The sequence below is a fragment of the Leopardus geoffroyi genome, chromosome B4 (genome assembly GCF_018350155.1).
Source record: "Leopardus geoffroyi isolate Oge1 chromosome B4, O.geoffroyi_Oge1_pat1.0, whole genome shotgun sequence".
Classification (NCBI taxonomy): Eukaryota; Metazoa; Chordata; class Mammalia; order Carnivora; family Felidae; genus Leopardus; species Leopardus geoffroyi.
Window position 1 is genome coordinate 116,517,411 of NC_059341.1, and position 25,304 is coordinate 116,542,714.

A 25,304-nucleotide genomic window follows, 5' to 3' on the forward strand; every position below is an offset into this window, starting at 1 on the left:
TCTGAAGCAGGCTCTTTCCTGTCTGTGCAGAGCCCGACGTGGGGCTCGAACTCACAAACCGTGAGATCGTGACCTGAGCTGAAATGAAGAGTCGGATGCTTAACCGACTGAGGCACCCAGGTGCCCCTACCTTTTTGCTTTTTTAAAAAAGATGATGACGGTCCCTGGGTGCCTCAGTCGGTTAAGCGTCTGACTCTTCATTTCAGCTCAGGTCACGATCTCACGGTCTGTGAGTTCGAGCCCCGCGTCGGGCTCTGCACAGACAGGAAAGAGCCTGCTTCAGATTCTCTGTCTCCCTCTCTCTCTGTCCCTCTCTCCCTTTCTCTTTCAAAAATAAATAAACTTTGAAAAAAGAAAAAAAGATCAATAGGAATGTAAATTGCTGCAGCCACTATGGAAAACAATATAGAAATTCCTTAAAAAATGAAACCTAGAACTGCCTATGATCCAGCAATTCCACTTTTGAGTATATACCCGAAGGAAATGAAACCGGTTTCTAGAAGAGAACCCCCATATTCACAGCAGCATTATTTATAATAGCCAAGACACAGAACAACCTAAGAGTCCATCAACAGATGAATCAAGAAATGTGGTACACATATACACAATGGAATATTATGCAGCCATGTGTCACTTGTGACATGTGGATGGACTCTGACGGCATGATGCTAAGTGAGGAGTCAGACGGAGGAAGACAAACAGGCTGTACGATCTCACTTATATGTGGAATTGAAAAAACAAACACACTCATAGAAACAAAGAATAGATTGGTGGTTCCTAGAGGCAGGGGTGGAGGGTAGGGGAAATGGGTGAAAAAGTGGTCAAAAGGTCCAAACTTCTAGTTATAAGATGAGGATGTAATGTGTAACGCAGATGACTATAGTTAACAGTACTGTATTATGTATTCGAAAGCTGTTAAGAGAGTAGGTCTTAAAAATTCTCATCGCAAGAAAACAATGTGTTAATTATGTGAGGTGATGGATGTTAACTCACTTAGGTGATCATTTTGCGCGTGCTCACTCGCGCTCTCTCTCTATATAAATCATTATGTTGTACACTTTAATGCAAAGTTGTATGTCAATTATCTCAGTGAAAGTAGAAGAAAAGAAAGAGACCCTCTAGTAGCAGGGGAAAAAAAAAGCACTCAGGAAGACTAGGGCTGTTTCACTACAGTGCTGCCATCACATTAATCCTGAGACGTGCTTTTGTTTACACTGACTCAGCAACCCCTTCCATCTATCCATCCATCCATCCATCCATCCATCCATCCATCCAGATCCTACCGATCCCTGCCAAGTCCCACCCTTTCTGGACATTCGTTCATGTTCATTATTCAAGGACTGTCCACAAAACCTCGTCCAAGTCACTTAACCTCTCTGCCTTAGTCTCCACAGCTGAGAAATGGGGAAAATAGTAAGAACTGCCCGAAAGGGTTATTGTAAGGAGGAGCTGGAGAGAGAAGGGAGACATCGCAAGTGCTCTGCTAATGTATGGTATATGGTATGCACTCAAGTCCTTGAAATTCTTACAAATATCCAAGCTATTCTTAGTCTACAGATGAGCAAACATATCCAAGACTTGCTCAGGGTCAATGGCTGACCTGGGACTAAAATCTAGTATCTGACCGCAAAATGACCAACCGTCCCACCAGTTCATAGCTTGTTGGGCACTGTGTGTCTGAATCCTGTGGCTTTTACTGTCTGGATCACATAATTTGGCCCCTGTTCACGTTTGCTTGAGCCGTTTGGCAGGTTACCCAATCCTGACTCCCCATCTAGTCAGTAAGCTTCTTGAAGGCAAGGTTTGCCTCATATTTAAAAAGTTTTGCAATTTTGGTAGAGGTGGTGGAGGAGGCGGGGAGGGAGAAGAGGTTATAGGCGATGGGCTTGGGTAGATAATAAATATTTGTTAATCAAAATAACTACACAGAGAATAGCCTCTTTACTCAGTGACACCTAGAACATGAGCTAATGGGGTTAATAAGGTAGAGAATGTTTGTGCAGAGAAAACATTTTGCTGCACGTGCCAGGAATCCTGTCGGGTTTATGGGATAATGCATTTAGAGTTCGTTGAGCGACTTAAAGGCTGGGAAGAGCCCGCGTGGAGTGCCTGACGGCGAAGGGAACGGTACCTGGATGTCCCGTGAGCGCTCATAGGCCTGGTAGGCCACCTTCTCCTCGATGCTGGCCAGCTCCTGCTTCAGGTTGGCTGTCTCGTGCTGATGCAGATCCGTCAGGTCGTGCAGCTGGTCTTCCAGTCGCTCGTACCTTTGCAAAGACAGGAGCTGATTCTGAGTGTGACACTTCAAAGGTCTCCTGGTTTTCATTCCCCGGAAGACTATGCTTCCAAAAGAATACATCCAGCTACAGGGAACATGCTTTTGGCTAACCGTGAATTCCAGCTAAAAGCACTGGTCTCTGTCACATTAACTTCTGCGTCCTCACTCCTGAGGTTTCACGCACACCGAAGTTGGCTTTCCCACCTCATCAGACAAGCTGAGAAATGGGGAAAATAGTAAGAATTGCCCAAAAGGGCTGCTGTAAGGAGGAGTTGCGGTGACGACACAACAGGCCTGATGCACTCACCAGTGCTGGTCAACGGACAGGGAGGGCTGTCTGGGGTCCGGCTCGAGACAAGGACCTGCTGGTGTCCCTCCCCCCCACCCTCTTCTGCCTGCACAGTGCCTTCTGGTTCACAGGCATGGCTCTCAAGCCCAGAGAGCCCCGTAAGGAAAGAACCAACTTCTACACTAGAGTTAACTCCATTTCCCAAGGCATACTCTGATTCTGAAAACATGCTTCGATTCTTGGAACTTAGTGCTGATAAAAACATTAAACTCATTAGAAATTATAGGGGAGCCTGGGTGGCTCAGTCAGTTAAGCGGCCAACTTGTCATGATCTCAGGTCATGATCTCATGGTTTGTGAGTTCAAGCCTGGCGTTGGGCTCTGTGCTCCCTGCATGGAGCCTACTTCAGATCTTCTGTCTCCCTTTTTCTGGCCCCTCCCCCACTCAGGCACTCCCTCTCCCTCTCTCTCTCTCTCTCAAAAATAAACTTTAAAAAAAATTTTTAAAGAAAGAAATTATAAATGACTTACAAGTGGCATTTCCAAAAGTCCAAATCTTTTTTTTTTAATTTTTTTTTAACATTTATTTATTTTTGAGACAGAGAGAGACAGAGCATGAACGGGGGAGGGTCAGAGAGAGGGAGACACAGAATCGGAAACAGGCTCCAGGCTCTGAGCTGTCAGCCCAGAGCCCGATGCGGGGCTCAAACTCACGGACCGCGAGATCATGACCTGAGCCAAAGTCGGACGCCCAACCGACTGAGCCACCCAGGCGCCCCAAAAGTCCAAATCTTAAGTAACGGAAGAACAAAGATTGTCATTCCCACCTCCCATTTCCCTCAAAGAAGAGGGATTTGTCTTATATTTGAAAACTTAGAATGTTTATTTGAAAACAGGAAGCACTATTTGGGTAATGCATTAGCCTGAAATGACTTCTATCAATGTGTTAGATGCTTATATAGGTCACCTGACAGAATCATATGAGAGAGAGACAGAGGGAGGGAGACAGATTATATGTCAATTATACCTCAAGAAAAAAAGTGAGATCAAAAAGTAATTTCATGCAGGGGTTCCTGGGTGGCTCAGTCGGTTAAATGTCCGACTTTGGCTGAGGTCATGATCTCACAGTTCGTGAGACTGAGCCCCATTTCGGGCTCTGTGCTGACAGCTCAGAGCCTGGAGCCTGCTTCAGATTCTGTGTCTCCCTCTCTCTCTGCCCCTCCCCCACACGTTCGCTCATGCTCTCTCTCTCTCTCAAAAATCAATACACTTAAAAAAAAGTAATTTAATGAAGATTTAATAATTATTCTCAGATAGGACTTCATAGGTACCCAATGTTGGCGTAAAAGCCTTTTAAAGATCTCTTACGGCAAAGAATACAGTCAGAGGCTAACCCTTGGACAATCACAAACATAACTACACGACAAATGAGGAAACTACCCTAAATTTATATAAGTGGGTATTTGTGAGTTGGAATAAAATTTGGATCTAAAGAGTAGTATATCCCGAACTATTCAGATGGAATTGAAGTCAGTATTTTCTGGAAAACCTGTGACTCAAAAATAGTTATGTGAGAAAGACACTAGAGTCAAAGATGTATGCTGAAAGTTTTAAAAAATGGTTTCATAGAATATAAGAGCTGAAAAAAGCCACATTTACAAATTAATATGTTTAAAACCATTTTGAGATATAAAGTATGTAAGTTAAATTTAAAGTTTAACCTTACAATATGTAACGGGCTTTTAATATTTTTTTAATTTTTAAAATTTTTATTTATTTTTGAGAGAAAGAGAGACAGCATGTGAGCTGGGGAGGGGCAGAGAAAGAGAGACACAGAATCCGAAGCAGGCTCCAGGCTCTGAGCTGTCAGCACAGAGCCTGATGCAGGGCTTAAACTCACGAACCACCAGATCAGGACCTGAGCCAAACTTGGACGCTTAACTGACTGAGCCACCCAGGTGTCCCATGGGCATTTAACTTTTTCTCTACATTTTTATAAGTTAACATGTTCGTTTTGACTAAAAACAAAAAACAAAACAAACAACCACAATTTTGGGGGCGCCTGGCTGGCTCAGTTGGTAGCAAGCATGTGATTCTTGATCTCGGGGTTGTGGGTTCAAGCCCCACACTAGTACAGAGATTACTTAAAATCTTAAAAAAAACAAAACAAAACTTTGGGGAATCTTTTTACTGAGAAACAGTAGAAAATCACTTCTTATTAATATTTTTATTAATTAGTTATAGGCACATAAAATCTAGCCTATAAATAACTTTTAGAAGTAGCTAATATGGGGTGCCTGGGCGGCGCAGTCAGTTAGGCATTGGACTCTTGATCTCGGCTCAGGCGATGATCTCATAGTTTGTGGGTTCGAGCCCTGCATGGAGCTCTGCACTGACAGTGTGGAGCCTGCTTGGGATTCTGTCTCTCCTTCTCTCTGCCCCTCCCCCACTTGTGCATGTGCTCTCTCTCTCAAAATAAATAAAAATAAACTTTAAAAAGATGAGCTAATACAAAAAAATAAAATTAGCTAATAAAATTCACAAGATTTGAATTTATACTTTACTCTTAAGATTTCTTGGGGCGCCTGGGTGGCGCAGTCGGTTAAGCGTCCGACTTCAGCCAGGTCACATCTCGCGGTCCGTGAGTTCGAGCCCCGCGTCAGGCTATGGGCTGATGGCTCAGAGCCTGGAGCCTGTTTCCGATTCTGTGTCTCCCTCTCTCTCTGCCCCTCCCCCGTCCATGCTTTGTCTCTCTCTGTCCCAAAAATAAATAAATAAACGTTGAAAAAAAAAAAAAAAAGATTTCTTTTGAAAACTCTTTATGGTGAAAAGTTTAGTGAGCAAAATATCGTACATAAAAAAAATGTACACTATATAAAAACTTTAAGATTAATGTGCCAAAGAAAATCTACCTTGTTGAACAATGCAGTGATTTCTTTTAAAAATGGTTATTTATTATTTTTGAGAGAGACAGAAACAGAGAGCATACGCATGCAGGGGAGGGGCAGAGAGAGAGGTAGACAGAGGATCCGAAGTGGGTTCTGTGCTGACCTGATGTGGGCTCAAACTCACAAACTGTGAAATTATGACCTGAGCCGAAGTAGGACGCTTAGCTAACTGAGTCACCCAGGTTCCCCAACCATACAATGGGTCATTTACTTGACAGCTATCATGGAGGAAAATAAAATACAGACCTATGAATCAGTGTAACAAAACTTGATGACAGAAGTCTACTGGAGCTTAAGAAGGAACTCCATGTGCACATGAGCCACAGACTATACAGCGACATTTTAACAGACTCACACAACTCTCTCTGAAGTATCAACCTGTACGTCACAAACTATAAAGTTTAGAATCACGAAGTATGGAAGACACTACTGATTTTAAATGTTTTTTTGATCCACATCCATATTCATGGAAAACACAACCACGAGCGTGTCACTTCCAAGCAATCTCTCTGCACTTAGTAGGTCGTGCTTCTAGAAGAATTCCAAGACAACAGTCTGACATACCTGTATCTTTCCTCTTGCAGCGTCTGAGAAATAAAACCGTATTCTCTCTTAAACTGCACCTTCAGCGCCTCGATGTCCTCGGCCAGCTGTGCCTGGGTGTCCTTGATCTCCCTCAGCTCCTCCAGGATCACGGTGAGCTTGCCCTGGCTGTCCAGTGTGCCGGCTCCGCTGGCCCCGAAGGACTGGTTCCCGTTACTGTCAGCGGAGCCCGACGTGCCACTCGAACACTCGTCATCGCTGCCGTACTTGGGTTTGTTCACAATGGTGGCGCTGCCCCCATAGGCCCGCGGACTCCCTTCAGGCCTAAATTCCTCCAGGGAATTTTTTAAGTGAGCGATGTTATCGGCGCTGCCAAACTTATTCCGGATCAGGTTGGCAAACTCCCTGGACTTATTGAAGACGAACACGGGCGGGGTGAGGGACACGCCCGGCATGCCCGATTTACCGCACTCCGTGCCGTGGGGAGCAGTTCGAGACTTCGCGTGGGCATCTTTCAGGGAGTGCGGCACGTCCTTCAGGTTGTCTTTGGCAATGTCCTTTGCGCTTCTGGAGGCTCCATTCTGCTCGATCTCCCTGAGCTTTCTATGATACTGTTCTAACTTCTTCTGAAGCTGGGCAATGGAGTGAGCGGACTTCTGATTCTTCTTCTCAAAGACTTGCTTGATGCGGCCCGCCTGCTGCTTGTCTGCGCTGTTGACTAGTTTCAGATACTCTGCAACATTGCCGTCGCGGGACGTCTGCTCGATTTTGATCTGCTCTGTCACCTTGAGAATTTTTTGTTTCAGGCTGTCCGCACTGAGTTTGACCTTGTGGAAGTCCAGGATGCCATCCGGTACGTCAAAGTTGAGGTTGGTGTCAGACCCCCCTCGGCGAATGTTCAGGGGCAGGCTTAGGGTGTTCATGTCATGTCGCTCTACCTGAAAGAGACAGGGAGGAAGCACTTGAAGACTTGAAGGCTTTAAAGGCACAGTTACTGTGATAGAATCTGTGCACACACTACAGACATACTTCAGGTCCCAGATCTTTAAACTGCAAGTATTCCTAAGATAAAAACTCCCTACTATGCTCCCAGTTGAACAGAGGACAGCCCAACTCCTTCCTGCATCCATGTGTACTATGAGATTCAGGTTTCCCAGGGCTTCCAATGTTTTGCCTGATTACATGTAATTGTCAGTTGCCAGGGTGGAAAATGCATAATGGGACAAGGTTGCCCTCAGTCCTAGTTTCCCCAAATGCCCAGGTAACTAGGGTGCCTGCCATGCTCCACGCACGGTGAATTTCGACACTGTGGGAAATGCATCCAGTTCAGACCTCAATCACTTAAGAAGAAGAATGAGGGAAAAGTTCCAGCAGGTACATTCATCATCAACACAAGAAATTATTTTCTTACTGGAATCATTAAGCAGATGTGATGGGATAATATGATGCAAGATTAATTTTACTGAGTAACGGGACAGTGTGTACAGGTGGAAATAACCCAACCACAACGGAAGTGATTAAAAAAAAAAAGAACAGCAAGTGATAATACCCTGTGAAATGGCTTTCTCACTCAAGGGCCACCTGGGGAAGAAGTGCAAAGTATCACTGAGCACCACAGGTTTGTGCCGGGAAAGGGAAAGGGAAAGGGAAAGGGAAAGGGAAAGGGAAAGGGAAAGGGAAAGGGAAAGGGAAAGGGAAAGGGAAAGGGAAAGGGATAGGGCAAGGGCAAGGGCAAGGGCAAGGGATAGGGATAGGGATAGGGATAGGGATAGGGATAGGGATAGGGATAGGGCAAGGGCAAGGGCAAGGGCAAGGGCAAGGGCAAGGGCTAGGGCTAGGGCTAGGGCTCGGGAAGGGGAAAGGGAAAGGGAAAGGGAAAGGGAAAGGGAAAGGGAAAGGGAAAGGGATAGGGAAAGGGATAGGGAAAGGGATAGGGAAAGGGAAAGGGAAAGGGAAAGGGATAGGGCAAGGGCAAGGGCAAGGGCAAGGGCAAGGGCAAGGGCAAGGGCAAGGGCAAGGGATAGGGATAGGGATAGGGATAGGGATAGGGAAAGGGAAAGGGATAGGGCAAGGGAAAGGGAAAGGGGAAAGGGAAAGGGAAAGGGCAAGGGCAAGGGTAAAGGGCAAAGGGAAAGTGAAAGGGAAAGACGAAGGGAGCCTGGGTGCCAGGTACCATGGATATGTGTCTTGTTTGATCCTACCATGCCAAGTAAAGACTATGTTAAACCCATGTATGTACACAGAGACATCAAGAGCCAGGATTTGAATTCAAGTCACCCTTATGGGGTTCTCTGTGTCAGGACACTCTACCAAGGTGTCCCCAAAGGACTAAAGACAAGCCTTTGCAGAGTCTGAACACAACCTCGAAAGATGTGTAACCTCTAAACTGAAGCATCTGATTGGTCAAGTTAACTACCTCTTGATTAGAATAATCCCTTGATACAGAGTCTCACTGGAAACCAAATGGGAGACAATATTCAGCACAAGTTATTTTTTTTTTTAAGGAACAGTAGGCAGAAATAGCAAAATATTAATAAGATATTAACACACCTCACCCTGCCTAAGTGACCCAGGCTCGAATGTGTTCATTTCCAACAATGAAGTATTAACACTCTGTCCCATGCACAATCCTGCCCAGTGCTTTCTCCCAGAGAAGGGAGCCCAATGGCATAGTGGGACACAATCCCAGGCTGGTGAGTCAGTCCTCCTACACAACTTACAAAAGTTTGTTAACATTATTTCTTGGCCCCTCTCTTCCAACACACAATTTTGCTATGAATAAGAGACACTGGGTGTTTTATCTGGCAGAAGAGTGTCACATAGGAAAGGCTGGAAGTAAATAAATGCCAAGTCACTTGTAAGACTACAAAAAAGGAGAAAGGAATTCTGACGTCACCTGATCAAGACAGACGGGTGGGCGTAGGGAATAAAGAAGGTATGGGATAATCATCTTCAAGTCCTAGAGAAGACCAGAGGGAGCTCAAGGAAACTCTGTATCTATGGCTCACTAGTGAACCCAAACAGGAATGGGTTCAAATTACATTAACAGAGAACGCACTAAATCTAGAAAACGTTTATCTGGGGCAGACAGGGTAATCTGTGGTAACCACACAATCAGGAGCCTACAAATTTGTATCACTGCAGGGATTCACTGATCTGATTATGCGTTTCTACTTCTCAGAAACTTTCTTTGGCTCCCCAAAGCCTCCCAAATTGAATAATACAACGCAGCCACTACAAGGCCCTAGCTTACCTTTCAGGCCTCGCCTTCACCTAATGGATGACATTCATCTCAAGTGAACCTTACAACCCAAAGTTCCCAGAATGTAGGGGAATGTCCTATGGATTTTCTCATATGAATGATATTCACAATGCCTGCCACCCATCCACTTCTGGTTATCAAAATCCCACATATTCCAGGGGCGCCTGGGTGGCTCAGTTAAGCCGCTGACTTTGTCTCAGGTCACGAGCTCACGGTATGTGAGTTCAAGCCCCGCGTAGGGCTCTGCACTGATAGCTCGGAGCCTGGAGCCTGCAGCCTGCTTCGATTCTCTGTCTCCCTCCCTCTCTCTCTCTCTCTGCCCCTTCTCCACTTGTGCTCTCTCTCAAAAATAGATAAACTTAAAAAATTTTTTTAAATCCCACATATTCTTGAAGCTCCACTTAAAATCCCACTTATTCCACGAAGCTTTCCCTAGCCCATCAGAAAGCTGCCTGTTCTTTCTGTGGTCCTCCATGGTGCTTTCACGGTGCCACGTGACTCATCCTGGCATCACTCATCTATGGATTTTAACCCCTCCGCCCCCAATCCCAGTTACAGGCTCCTTTAGGGAAGAGACTTGTCATACCTACACCCGGTCTGTAGCGCTAGCACTGTCCCTATTCACAGGAGACTATCGACAATGTTTGCCGAACTCAGATGACATCATTCTTTATTCCAGGAGAGTCACTCCGAAATCACTTAAGTTATATTTTAATAGAATCAAGACAGTGACCTTGGATGTTCTTCCCATACAGACCTGAAAATTTCAGGCAGAGATGTTTTCCCCACAGCTGGGTAGTAAGTTCTATACCATTTCAAACAGGTTCAACCAAATGAAAACTTTTCTGGGGCACCTGGATGGTTCAGCAGTTGAGCGTCTGACCCTTGGTTTCGGCTCAGGTCATGATCTCACAGTTCATGGGACTGAACCCTGAACCTGGGAGTTCTCTCTCTCTCTGCCCTCTCCCCCACTCGTGCTCTCTCCCAAAGTAAAAGAAAAAAAAATGGAGATTTTTCTGAGAATCAACGTGCAGCAACACAACACAAATACAAATAAGGATTTTTTTTTTTTTTAAAGTAGGCTCTAGGCCCAGTGAGTGTGGAGCCCAACACAGGGCTTGAACTCACAACACTAAGATCAAGACCTGAGCCGCGATAAAAAATGAGATGCTTGACTGACCAAACCACTCAGGCACCCCACAAATAAGGACTTTTAAACTTTAAATGAAGTATAACTTACATACAGAAAAGAACACATTGAATAATAAAACTCAATACTCAATGAACTGTCACAAACTGGACATACTGTATAACCGTGACCTAGTAAAAAACAGTAACAACAACAACAACCAGAACCGAAGCTCCCGTGCCCCCTTCCATCACAAGTACATCACCCCCATCTCTCTAGGGGTAACTGTGAGCCTCACCTCTAAAGGCATGCATTAGTTTTGACCAAACATCACGCACTCTTGTCTTTTTTGCTCCACTTTGTCTGGGACACTCTGAAGACCTCGCTTTTGCCCTCTGGAGCTCGAAGATCAGATTAAGTTATTTTTAAAAATCCACTGAAACCTGCTTGGCTCTGGAGAAGTCCACCAAGTTGGAAGATGCGGAGGCTTTTATACCTTACCTTCCCAAATGCAATAGTAAATCAGCTCCCGTTCTTCCTTTAATCCTCAGCCCCACGGCAGCTGGCCAGCCAACGCTGGTGTTGCAATGCAACGGCCTCCTCCCTTACAGACTGCTGGGCCAGGACAGCCTCGAACACCCAGGAGCGTTTGCACACAGAGAGCTGGCTGACTTCTGGCTCACTTTAAAACTATAACAATGCTTGGCATGTCCTCGACGGTCCAGGCTGGGGAAAGCAACAGCATTCAGAGCTCAAATCAATCTACCTCACTGCTTGTCAGCAAATCTCAGGTGAAAATGTCTGATGAGGGTAGAAGGTTGAAACTATTGTTGGGTCACACCTTTTTATAGCCTTGTATAGCCCTCGCTCTGCAGGGTAATGAAGGGCGAGGTGTACACATCGTTACCAGATGCCCATGCATTCCCTAAACCCAAAGTGAAATTTCACATACGTGCTGGGGAGAAAGCTGTGGGCGTCCCCCACGTCATCCGGAGCCGGCCCCGAGGGCAAGTGCACGGTGCAGCTGTCTCAGGGCGGGACCCAGGGCGGACAAAGGTTCACGGATCACCCGGAGTCAGCGTGCACGTGAACTGTGCGGATCAGGAGATGCATGCTCCAGTTTCGGCACTGACAGTAACTAGTTACGTCGTTAGCTAAATCAGGTCATGTCTGTGGGCTTCAACTTCCTCATCTATAGAGACGGAACCATACAAGTCGCAGCTAACAGTGCAAATTCCATGACCTTTAATCCTAGTTATCTTTACTGTGAGATAGTATCGTGGAATAGTCAAGACCCTGGGCTCCAGAGACAGACTGCTTTTGCTTTCTGTCTAGGCACCGTTTTTACGAGCTGTGTGGCTTTGGGAAAATGATTTAGCCTCTCTGTGCCTCAGTGTCCTCTTCTGTAAAATGGAGATCATCTTTCTTCAAAGAGTTGTGAATGAATGAATGAGATAATACGCATAAAGTGCTTAAAGAGTTCCTGGCACAGAGAATGGTTTCAAAAAAGGTTTGCTACTGTTGTCATTCCAATTTCATTTAAAAATGTACCTCCATGTAAAAACTGAAAGGAAACAAGCTCCAAACAATGGTTATTTTTGCATGGCGGGGTTAAGAGGAGTCATTCTTGTTTTTATGTTTCCATATTTTCCAATTCAAAAAAAAAAAAAAAAGAACATGAAATACCATTTTGGCAGAATAGATGCTATTTTTAAAAATGACTGCTAGCCCCTTTCAGTTCTCTTAGAATGACTTGGCTATTATTAGTTTACGTGAAAGGCAGACCACCGACATCCTAGTGAAAAGCCATCGCTAATAATGTTTTCCTTCCGGCAGCAGCAACATTTCCACGGTCACCTCAATGTTCTGGAACAAAGGCTACAGAAAAGCCTAAGCCCTGGACTAACATCAAAAACCGACACTGAGTCACCTCTGCCAACATGCCAAGGCTCCGATACAACGTAAGCGAGCTCACCTCGCTCACTGGGAAGCCAGGCACAGCACAAAGTAATACAGTGGCTGCGGGAACACACTGTTCCTGCTTCCAAAGAGGGCTCTCTTCGTGACATTTCATATCTACCCCCTAAAAGCTCCGGAGGAAAACGAACAAAAGGGAAGGACAGTCAATGCAGGGGCACACCACCCGAACCCCACCCAAGAGAAGTGGAAAAGGGAACGCAGTGCGCAGTGGGGGGGGGGGGGGGGGGGCGGGCCTGTGGATGCCTAGAGGGCACGGTCCGAGGCATGAGTCCCCGGAGGCTCTGGGGGTCACGGAATGGCCCAAACAAGCAGAGGCACAGAGAGATCAGAAGGAAGAGGGGATGACAACTGCCTGCCTAGACCCGAGGCCGGATACAATGGACCTTTTGCGTTAAGAAAAGCTGCCTGGGGAAAAAAAGAAAAGAAAAGAAAAGCTGCTTGAGCTCAGTCACGCTAGGAAAGAGTCAGTCCTTGAAACCGGCGGCCATTTCCTAGGCAACAGGTATTCCCCAGCGCACAAGAGCGTGCTCTCAGAGACAGGCCCACAAAGGCACTCCCAGGTCTCTGTGGCCCGGGGTCCAGGCCCACACGGCTGACATTCTGTACCCTTACTCATTTTAGCCGGAATCTAACTTCAGGTCCAGAGGCAAGGCTGCTCCTGTGGCGTGCCAATCAGAATGTGCTAGGCTTTGCTGTGGCAACAATGCCAAAATCTCAGTGGCTTTAAAAAAAAAAAAAAAAGAAAGGAAGGAAGAAAGGAAAGGTTCATTCTTGCTCGTGCTAACAAGACTGCTGGGCATCAGCTAAGGGACCCCAGCTGTGAGGGAGCCTCCACCTTCTGCAGTGTTGCTGGTGGCCATGGCAGGGGACTGGGGGAATCGTTCACTGGAGCCTAAAGACTTCCATCAGAAGAGGCACTTATGGCTTCGTCCGCTCACTGTACCGGGCCTAGCTAACTTCAAGGGGGCTACAGGACGGGGGAAGACAATCCCACCACATGCCCGGGAGGAAAAATGTCACGTTAGGGACACACGTGTGGCATCTCTTTTGTTAAACATTCTGAGATAGGTTCTACCGTTACTATTTTACGAATGAGAAAACTAGGCACAGAGAAGTTGGATAAAGTTGCCTACAGGCACACAACCAGTGAACAGCAGAGTGGGGACTGAAATCCAGGCAGTCTGTCTCCAGAGCCTGCCTCCCTAACAATGACAGGGTACTTTTACTATGAGTCAGGCATTGTGCTAAATACTTTTTTTAGCATTCATATATTCTATACACTAACCCTCTTTCATGCGAAAAGCCAGGCTGATAAACAAATAGATTTCTTGAGGTCCTCCACAGATAAGGAATAGCTTAGCTGGGGCTACACTCTGACATACGAAACAGGTAAGACTTTGCAGGACCTAAGCTCAGCCACCAATAGTGTGAGAACCTGCTCTGCAGTGGCCCTACCGGGGGCACCAGGACTTGTGTGAACGCCCTGGGTCTGGTTAAGACTGCTCTGTCAGCACGCTTACCCTCCCTCAGTCTGAACTTGAAAAATTCGTCCAGGTTGCTGCCTAACCACAGCGCTCATGTTGCTGGCTGAAACCACACCAATCTCAGGTTTGATACGGCCTGTGACATTCATTCTTCTCCACCTGTGCTTTAAAATAGGCACAGTGGTGCAGGCAAAGTAATTCTGAGGACAATAAAAAAAAAGCCTATTGCTTTTACTGAAATCACATGCAGCATTTACAATCACTAATGGAAGAAAGAGAAGGAGAGAAACAGGTGGTAAAAATCAGAGAAGTGAGATAAGAGACCCCTGGAGAAGAAGCCAGCCACGTCTAAGGGCCTAACAACTGAGGGGTTCAGCTCTGGACGCATGTGGGGAAGGTGCTCAGTAGATAAGTCACAGATCTGCCTGGAGAAAAGGGAAGACACTCGTCCCTCTGCTGGGTGATAGAGCAGAGAAAACAAGGGACTGCCTGGCATGGCCCTGTAGGGGTACCTTTTTTATGTTTTACCAAAAAATGCGAGCTTTTTATCACTTTGCTGCTAGTAATGCATATGGCACGACTAAGCCATCTTCCGTCTTGCTTTGTGGTAACTTGACGTGCACTTGCAAAATGTCTCCCCACTCAGTGAACCCAGGGAAGCCAACCAAAGCCCTGAACCCCAGCACCAAACGCTTGGTTCTCTCGCTAACTGAGCTAACCTGCACTGGAGAAGTAATTCTGAAAGCTTGTTAAGCAGCCTCATAACGAGATACTAATACATTCATGTTGATACCTACACAAAGTAGTCAATACCTGTATTTTAGAAGAATGCCACTTTCCCTCCCTCTACATGCTAGAAATGAAAAACCCTAGGGAGGCCTGGGTGGCTCAGTCAGTGGAGGGTCTCTTAATTCCAGCTCGGGGCATGATCTCACAGTTCATGAGTTCAAGCCCCACCACGTTGGGCTCTGCGCGGACGGTGCAGAGCCTGCTTGGGAGTCTCTCTCTCCCTCTCTCTCTGCCCCTTCCCTGCTCTTGCTCTCTCTCAAAAATAAACATTAAAAGAAAAATGAAAAACTTAAAGATCTTCACATAGTATCCCAAAGATATTTTATTAGTAAAGTGACTTCATAAAATGTTTGTTCTAATTCGTTTAGACAAGGAACACTTACTTCCTTTTGTAGCTCAAGTCTGACAATAGTACACTATGAACTTTTAAAGAAGTTCATGGTGTACAGAACAGGAACTGAATCACTAGTTTTACCGTAAAGGTTTTATTTCCCCTGCCTCTTCCTCTCTTAGCATCATGGACCAAAGAAATTCGACAGCATCAGGAGTTTTAGTCCTTGCCTGCAGGTAAAGTTCACCTCATAACTCCGGGATTAAGGATCGTTTGGAACAGGGGACAGACTACGTGTACCTTTGCTGGCCCAATCCTTTATCCCAACACTGCGAATTAACATATGCAGGAGATTAGACAAAGTGTTTACGGTTCTCAAAAACAAATTCTTCAAGCATCTTCAAGCACTTATGAACACTTGACACTGTAATTAGAAATAATTATCTTCTCATTAAGCCTCTACCAGGCAACAGTGGTAACCTACTTTGAACTACATGCACTAGAAAATATAGATGTCTTCAAAATAGCTTAGAACTCACTTTCAATTAATACAAACTAATCTCTTACAAAATTAGTCTGACCTGATAAAAATTTACTAGATGCCGTGTAATCTACAGAAGAATTAAATCAGAGGGGGAGAAGAAGCTAGAAGGGACAGGCTAGGGTAATGAAAAGCAAGCAACGTACATTTAATACCAACCGCAGGTAAAGGACAGCCATGGTCCCCTGGGGAGGAGACTGGAGAGGCATGTGAAGCAACACCAAAAGAGGGCTATTTCTTTTTCTTTTTTAATATTATTTTTGGGAGAGCACAAGTGGGGGAGGGGCAAAGAGAGGGGGACAGAGGATCCGAAGTGGGCTGTGCTGACAGCAGTGAGCCTGATGTGGGGCTGGAACTTCTAAAATGCGAGATCATGACCTGAGTCAAAGCCTGATGCTCAACCAACTGAGCCACCCGGTGCCCCCAAAAGAAGGCTATTTCTAAGAGAAAGAGTCTCTGGGCATCCTATCTATCTTGCTTCAAAAACAGGCAAGTCTGGGAAAGGGAAGTGAACACCCAACACCTGCCCCCCATCTCTACAGGTCGGGCACGAAGAACTCGGCCTTCTTGAAGGAAGGGCTCACAGTTCCTTCTGGTGGGGAGATATGGGATGGGGAGTTCTAAAGGGGGAAGCAGGAAACCCCAATTTTAGGACTAAATGCAGAATGAACATCATTGTGGCTTTTAGTTCCTACACTTAGAAGAAACTTGGGGTGTGTGAGAACCCCTGGGTGCTGAACTAACCACTTCCAGCGTTCTGGAGTCCTTCCTACCATGGGAGTTACTCCCCCACCGGTTTCTGGCAGTGGGAGGGTCAGTAAAACCCTCCCAGGAAAGGGACTGAGCACTTGCCTTGAGGACTAGGGGAGAGGTAGAAATACCACATTATACCCCAAGAGAACCACCTCAGGAATCGAAGCAGGAGAGACAGCTCTGAAGGAGGAGAAAAATGGGTCTCTGAGGCCCTTAGCCAGTGAGCAGGGTTCTTGGGAGGAACGTGTGCTTAACCTAAGTTTCTGAATGATGACCACACAAAGCCAGCACTGTCCTGCAGTCTTTCAGCATTTCCAATCCGAATGAAGTCTTTGAGGATTTCTTAGTGCCCTCTCAGAGGCACATGACAACAGCTAACTTCACCTGAGGGGCACTGCTCTGCAACAGAAGTCAGACTGTCGGCACTGGAAGAATCTTCGTAGATCTCACTTGGCTTAACGCCCGTTTTAAAAAGCAATAGCTTCAATACGAACCCAAGTAACTTTTCATTTCAGTCCACAATCTGTTCATGAGAGGTACTCTTCACAGGAAAAGTAATTTTCCCTACAAGGGGAAGTAATTTGTCCACTGAAGTATAGCTTCTTAGCTAAATACATAAAGTAAATATAATAGTCAATATGATAGGGGTGTCCTATCAGATAATAATGTCTCCCTTTTTGCTAGGAAGTTCAGCCCAAATGAATAACTGTTAGACCTGGTGATTAGCATTCCCCTCCTTTTTAATTTTCAATTTTATTTTTGGATATTACTGCTACTCTATTTCCCATGCTTTATCACACCCTCTTACGATAAAGAGGTAAATGTGCCTCAATCTACAGATGTTAGGTAGGTCACCCTGCCTGGCGGTGAGCACCATACTCTTGCTCCCATATGTAACAGGGGGAATATGGTCAAACACATCCAGCTCATAAGCTGACACAGTTCCTTCTGTCCCCCATTCCCAGGGCACCTGGAGAAAGCCACACTGAAGATTACAACTTGGCTTGTGTCCTTTGAAAAGTTGCTTAGTAAGACTGAGCCAGGAAACAGAACTTGATACTTGGGTCCCAAAGCACATTTCCAAAGCAAACCTAAGCCTCCTTATTAAGTTTTTCTCTGTAGGTCAAGGTTTAATTTGGTTTTGGTACTATAAAAAATATTGCATGCGTACTGGATAATTAGTACAGAATTTTGTTATAAATAGAACACAACTAGTCATCAGATAGGGCTTAGAAATAACATACCTAATTCTGTAGTAGAAAAAAACTGATCCTTACTAGTTTATTTCCCTTTTGCAATATGGAGCTTATTTCCTTTAAGCAATTTTATTTTGCCTAATGTAAGCCAGGAGTATTATCACCAACTAACAATTAGAAATAAAAATCTCCCTTAGTTCTACCAAAATAATAAATAGCATCATATTCAAGGAAAAAAATTTTCATGTCCATGAAAAGAACAATCAACATTTTAGTATTTATTTTTCATGTGGAAGTTACGTTAGGCTTCAAAGGAGGCCAAGCAATGTAAAAAAAAAACTCTGACTGCCTTGGGCCAAATAAAACTATCTTTTTAAAAGACAAACCAAGTCCTGTTCCTTCTGAAAATCTTTAAAATTCCCTAGACTAAGGGTGCCTGGCTGGCTCAGTCAGTCGAGCATGTGACTCCTGATCTCAGGGTTGTGAATTCAAGCCCCACATTGGGTGTGAAAACTATTTAAAAAAAAAAAAAATTGATAATAAAAAAAATTCCCTGAGGCGCCCGGGTGGCTCAGTCGGTTAAGCTTCCCACTCTTGGTTTCGGTTCAGGTCACGATCTCATGGTTCATGAACTTGAGCCCCACATTGGGCTCTGTGCTGACAATGCAGAGTCTGCTTGGGATTCTCTCCCTCCCTCTCTGCATCTCCTGCGCATGCACTCTCTCTCAGAATAAATAAACTTAAAAAAATTGTTAAAAAAGAAACTAATACGTGAAATCCTCAGCAAAGAATTTAGAACTCTCTTGATCAGGGTCCTATCTTGGCCATATTCCAGGAGACTTGCCCATGATGTTTTGAGCGCATCTATGCAAGAGGCACCAGAGTAAGGCTGGAGCTTTGTATACACTCTCATTTCATCCCCACAGCCCCATGAAGTAGGTATCAATAGCTACGCTTTACAGATTTGGAATGGGAAGGCATGAAATAGGTTGTGGTTATAGCTAATAAGCACAGAACCAGGATTTGTACCAAAGCCTGTAAGCTTTCAACCTTCATCTTATTCCATTAATCCAACAAGCCTCTGAATGCTTCACGCACTTTCCTATTTCTGTGTGTTAAGTACCTCCTAGCTCCTCACCCTAGGGTGGCCTTGCATGCCTCCACCCCAATTTACCTTTCCAGGACCAGTTCAAACACTGTCTCTTCCACAAAGCTACCCCTACCCCCACGCTCTGCTAGAACAGACGGCTTCCTTTGTGCTCTCCCCAAAATTTGCATTTACCCCTTGAACAGTGTTTATCCTGCTAGGCATCTAAGTATTTATATATATAAACATTGGATCCCCCTCCCCACCCCCCCCCCATACTGAAGCCTCAAAGCTCAAAGGGACGCAATGTCTGATAAGCCACGTGTGCCCTGCCCCACATTCCTTCTTCAATAGGACCTTAGTCTCTTGCTCAATCAATGGTAGACAAACAGCCAACTGGGGCAGCCAGCTGTCCCTCCTGTTTACATTCTCTTGGTTGCTGGCCAGGAGGGAATCAAGGAGAACCCGTAGCCAAGAGGTTATTCAGGGTTGTATTCCAGACAGACTGGACTGCAGCTGGTTAATGCCTCTCGATTCAAGCAGAAGATCAAAAATTCAGGAAACTGACGTGTCTCATGGCTTTCTGTTGCTCCAAACAACACAGGTGACCAACTAACACATGACCCACAATGTACAGAATACACAGGCGTACGCCCTTCCTCCCTCAGTGACCTTCTCCCTGCCGGCATCATCCTAACTGTTGCTGAGAATCCACATGCTTGCTCCTTCTTTCACACCGTGTTTTAACTCAATACGCTATTTGTGATGGCATAAGGATGCAGTCTTAGTATTGTAATAAATGAAAAACTTTTTTCGAAATAACATATCTACTGTGCCAGCAACATTATCAGGTGTAGTTCCCTGTCCCTTAGGAAAACATAATTCAATAGAACGTGAACACAAAAATAAAGAAGTCCTCTTATCCTCCAGAGTCTAAGGAGACAATGACTTGTTTTAAAGGACAAAAGGAAAGGGGTGCCTGGGTGACTCAGTCAGTTGAGTGTCTGACTCTTGATTTTGGCTCAGGTCACGATTCCAGGGACATGGGATCAAGCCCCAAGTTGGGTTCCACACTGAGCACAAAGCCTGCTTGAGATTTTCTCTCTCTCTCTCTGCCCCTCCCCTCCTCAGGTGCACTTCTCTCTCTCTCAAAAATAAATAACTACACATAAAAAAGAAAATAAAGGACACGAGCAGGCCTCAAGAAGAATGGTTCAAGAGAGGACAGGATCTTGGCAAAACAGTACAAGTTGATTTTAAAAAGAGAAGCTACTGGTTAAAGACTTAAGCATCATATAATTTTCCACTTGCTTCACATACATTATTTTATTTTTCCTTTCAAGAATATGAGATGAGAATAATTACTTTACAGATGGAAAAAGCAAGCGACTTGTCTGAAGTCACAAAGCCAATAAGTGGGAGACCCGTGATTCCAGCCGGCTGCGAGGTCTGCGCTCTAACATTCCCACCTTTCACTGAGAGTCCTGCTGCCTTATGCCAGACCCTTTACTAGACACAAACATGTTTCCCACACCCCCCCCCCCAACCCTACATTTTCGTTCACTTAAAGCACTGTGTATCCATTAAATATTGCAAAGTGGAAAATAAGTACCGGAGAGAAACCAGGAGACCAAATACTAACAAACAGCTTTAGGCAGTTCTTGGTGCCACAAGGCAATTACTGGAGATGTTGCCAATTTAACATTAATGAGTTAGAGAAGAAACTAGCTTAGATCCCAAGATATCTTGAATACAAAATGTAGCCTGCTTCTGTTTTAACCACCGCTACTGACTCTCCACGCCAGTGAAACATGCCAGTTTGTACAGAAAGCCCCTCCTCTGAGTACAGCCCTAGGAGGCAGATAATAATCAGAGGCTCTGCTACGGAGATGAAGGAAAGAGGAGGCTTCTTTCTCCCACAGCCACAGCAGTTTAAAAGCACTGAAGATTTGTATTTCAGATACGGGACAGTCCTCTAGGAACACACTGCTTTGTAATCTGGAAAAAAGGAAACTACAAAAAAATAAATTGAACTCTGCATTGTGATTTTTAAGATAAACACTATACCGTGACCTTTCTTGGAACCCACGTCTATATTTGGGGTGACGATATTTCCAGAGGGAACAGCCTTCCAGGGCTCCCTCACACCTGCAGCAACCAGCCAGCTGAGATTCACAAGAAAGCCCCAATTCCAAAGCCATGTGTCCTAAACAGAGGTTAAATGTATTATGGTGGTAGCATATGTTCATGGTTAAAAGCAGATACAGGGCCAGACTGTGTAGGTTCAAATCCAAGCTCTGTCACATTAAATGTATCATCGTAGGTGAGCTGCTCATTCTCTCTATGCCTCGGTTTCCTCATCTGTAAAGTGGTGACAGCAGTACCTACTTCACGGGGTGACTGTAAACTTGAGATGAATTAATATTCGTGAAGTGCTTGCAACAGGGCCTCATACAGAGTTAAATGCTCTAAGTATAGGCTATTGCTTATCAAACCCAACATACCCAGACAGGTGGGAACTTGGGAAAAGTCCAGAGCCAAGAGCAATGATGCTGCTGTCACCACGATTACGCTCTTCCCAGAGAAGCTGGTAACTCCCTCCCCACTCCACATCATGGAATCTGCTTATGTGTGCATATGCATCTTGCAGCGGAGACAGGATGGGGAAAGTCAGGCAGAATCTCAAAGCACACAGGAGGTCCCTTCAGAGTCAAGTTCCAAGGAATCTGAACTGAACTGTAAAGAGAATTTTTCAAAAGATGCCCATTCACCCAAAAGCAGAACACCTAAGTATCTGAGTGATCCAACTTTTGAAAAGGTACAAGACCTCAAATGACTAAAATTTAAAATCTCAATATCTGATCCTTAATTTTTTTTTCAGTATCATTAGTCTTCTATGTTGCTACTTAAGTGAAACTAGGACTCTAAATTAAGGCCCTAAAGAGACATTATCTAACATTTCCCTAAGTCTTTAAGCAAAACAAGGAAAAATTGTGTTAGAAAAACCTAATTATTGTAACTTGCTACTTCCTGTAAAAAAATAAAAAATAAAAAAGCCTCCCAAACTAATTCTTGAGAGTATTATGTCATGGAAGCTTGTTTTTACAGATGATGCGTGGGGTTTTTTTGAACTGGGTGATCGTTAACTCCATAACCTTATCTATCAATGGCATCATTCGCTAATTTTGCCCAGGTTCTCTCCACCCCTGACTCAAGCTGTCACCAAATCCTGTTATCTCTTTGTCCAAGAATCTCTCCCTAGATTGACCCTTCCTCGCTCTCCCCAGATCCACCCACTGAATCCAGACCCTCACTTCCTATTTCATCTACACAAAGGGCAAGAGTTTAAATGGGTTTCACTGTGTTCAGTGTTTCATTTCCTCAATGCAGCCACGGAGAGTCATTATACTCATCTTCTTCGCATTATAACGCTGCTCAAGACGTACAACGGCTCTTCCTCTCATAAAGGAATTGGGTTCTTCCTCCTGCCGGTACTTAATGCCTGAGTAATTTTTCCTACTCCAACTTGCCTAGGTCTGTCTTCCTCCTACCACCTCCCTGACAGACCCCAGGGCTACGGTGCATTGAATACATTTCTGCACTTTCTTTCCACCCCAATACTTACGTCATTCCTTCTGGGCACACCCATTCCAAGACCTCGGTCTTACCCATATCCTACCATCCCTTCAAGATTTCCTCTATGAGGCCTTTCCAAAGAACTCCTGCCCAAGTTACTTCCGCTCCTCCCGGATCCATTCTGGCCCTTGTTAATACTACTTATTTTATTCTCCTTACTAGATCTTTACGTTGCTGCAAGTATTCACTTTTTTAGATTCCGTACAACAGCACAGAACTAGCAGTATCACTGACTAGCAAATACTTATTTAAGCGGCCAGCTTCTTTATGCTATAAAGCGGTATATTCCAAATTCTGAATGAGACCCACAGTAAGAAATATGTATTTATACCAATATATACATACACATGTGTGCATGTATACATGTATGTAACTTTTATGAAATAATACTTGTATTTACTACATGCAATCCAACTTTATAAGCATATTTTTAAAAACAGCTCATTTTTTGGACCACTGCATATCAGGAAATTATAATTAATTTTAATTTAAGGGTATGTTAATTTTATTATGTAGAGAATGTCCCTGGTTTTGTATACATGTCAGAAACCAAGTACCTTAATGTCTACGTGTAACTTACTTTGCAACAGATTACATACACACTACATAAAACAAATATGGAAAATTTAATTGTTGAATCTTGATATGGTAGGTGGGTATTTGCTGTACTCTTCCTTCTACTTTTCCATATAAAAATATAAAATGATAGCTGTTATGCATTAAATTTATTCCATGACCAATGAATGAGACTCAATCCTGTTTGAACTAGTGCTTTATAACTGGGAAAAAGACAAGCCACATGTTTCTGTGTCCGATAATTAAAGAGGCTCTAACATACTGAAGAATGTCCTGTGGTTACTTCCTGGCCAGTGGGGTCAATAAAGGATTAAACTTTCCAGTGCTGAGTCCACTAATCTCTCCTACAACATTCTTTCTATGAAACTTTCTATGAATCATTACTAAGAGTAACATATCTGATCAAGGAACAGTTTCTTACTTGCAAAGCTCGCAGACTTAGAGTTTACCCTAAAACTTCTCAAGAAAAAGCTTTGTGGTTTTCATCAAGGCTTTAAGAGGACTATACCTGGAAACAGCAGAAGTTCAAGGCTATGCACCGAAACTACAGAACTCATAATAAGCATGTGCACACCTTAGAATTTTCCCCTTCCTTCTCCTTTAAGAACTGGTTCTCAGGGTGCCTGGGTGGCTCAGTCTTGGGCGTCCAACTTCGGCTCTGGTCATGACCTCATGGCTCGTGGGTTCCAGGCCTGTGTCGGGCTCTGTGGGCTCTGTACTGACAGCTCAGAGCCTGGAGCCTGCTTTGAATTCTGTCTCCCTCTCTCTCTCCGCCCCTCCCCCACTCATTCTCTCTCTCTCTCTCTCTCTCTCTCTCTCTCAAAACTAAACATATAAAAAAGATTAAATAAAAAAAATTGGTTCTCATAAAGGAATAATTTCCATGAACAGAGAAACACCTCATTTAATGGATACTGAAAGAGAAGTTTTATAGATGAGTGAATGAAATCTCTAGATAATTAACATTCTTACCATTTAAGGGCCAACATTTTTAAGCCTTGCTGATGTTGGATTTCTAAACTGCTAAATTCCCACGACTTCTTCCCGATTGACTGGGGTCATCCATATGATCAGGTGTGAATTGTGACAGAGCATCGTGAAGTCAGGAAGAATCCTAGACCAGGTCAGTCGGGGACCTGGGGGTCTAGTGAACTCTCCAGTCTTAGGTCCCTCATTTGAGAAAACAAGGTGGATGAAGTCTGTGACCTTTAAGGCCCTGGAGGCTTTTCTACTCAACAGTTCTGTTACTGTTAGGTCTGTGAAGCTCGCAGCCCTCAGCACATACCAAGTAACAAACATCGAATAGGTACCCTTCCTTATTCTCTTACTCTTACTACCAAAATGACGATTAAGCAAAATGCAGTTAAAAACCATATGTGGCAAATAAAAAGAACGAACAGCTACTAACACACAACATAGACGAATCTCATTGTGTCACACTTCATGCTGTATGATTCTTGTGATGTGGAGGTCGGAACCGCTCTTGCTGGGGAGCAGAGGCAGGGAGTGTGATCTGCCAGAAGGTGGCACAAGGGAGCCCTAGGGTGCAGACAATGGTGAGGCGGGTGGTGGTTAACGTGGTACACACAGGTAAAAATCATCCGACTGCACATTTAAGATGTATGTACCTGCAAGTCATTCCTTAAAAAAGTAAAAAATACAAAAAAAAAAAAACTTTAGACAATGAAAATACAGGGGCTGTCAAATTACTATTTTATCTTTACAGTACTTATAACATTGAAAATAAATGAATGTAGACTAATACAGCATTGTATTATATACAATTGTACTGTTCAGTTCTAGCAAAATTAGAACTTTAACTTCATTAGTGTCAATTCATACTGCGTTTTATCAGCTCTTTAACGTTTTTTTTTTTTTTTTTAATTTTTTTTTCCACGTTTTTATTTATTTTTGGGACAGAGAGAGACAGAGCATGAACGGGGGAGGGGCAGAGAGAGAGGGAGACACAGAATCGGAAACAGGCTCCAGGCTCTGAGCCATCAGCCCAGAGCCCGACGCGGGGCTCGAACTCACGGACCGCGAGATCGTGACCTGGCTGAAGTCGGACGCTTAACCGACTGCGCCACCCAGGCGCCCCATTCTCTTTAACGTTTTTTAAAAAATGTTTATTTATTTTGAGAGAGAGCGAGTGAGTGAGCACTGTGAGTGCAGAGCCCTATGCAGGGCTTGATCTCACAAACTGTGAGATCGTGACCTGAGCTGAAACCAAGAGTCAGACGCTTAACCAACCGAACCACCCAGGAGCCCCCAGCTCTTTAACATTTTTAAAGTTCCTGAAGCTTTCAAGACTCTGCCTAACAAGTATTTATTTTTACTACCAGAATATAGCAGAGCAAATGCACAAAACACAGAAAGCAAAGAAATCTGTATGGTATACTAGCAAAGCACTAATATCTGTGGTTGTAACTAATCCCATCAGGTTTAGATACAAAAATGTTTAATCTTAAATTCTGCAAAATGTA

The 25,304-nt window shown here is 44.3% G+C and overlaps 1 protein-coding gene across 14 annotated transcripts in view; it reads right to left on the reverse strand.

Moving 5' to 3' along the window:
• TMCC3 (transmembrane and coiled-coil domain family 3) overlaps window positions 1–25,304 on the reverse strand; it is a 328,168-nt gene that overhangs the window by 43,801 nt on the left and 259,063 nt on the right. For 10 of the 14 annotated variants that reach the window (XM_045467031.1, XM_045467030.1, XM_045467028.1 and 7 more), the window contains exons 2-3: window positions 6,079–6,995; window positions 2,132–2,267 (exon numbers count right to left, since the gene is read on the reverse strand). In XM_045467031.1, coding sequence (XP_045322987.1) covers window positions 2,132–2,267; window positions 6,079–6,995 — 1,053 coding nt within the window. Of the gene's footprint in view, window positions 1–2,131; window positions 2,268–6,078; window positions 6,996–7,663; window positions 7,669–10,746; window positions 10,871–10,949; window positions 11,361–11,400; window positions 11,506–25,304 lie in introns of those variants that run through there. The other 4 variants (XM_045467041.1, XM_045467035.1, XM_045467033.1 and 1 more) reach the window with 4 other exon arrangements.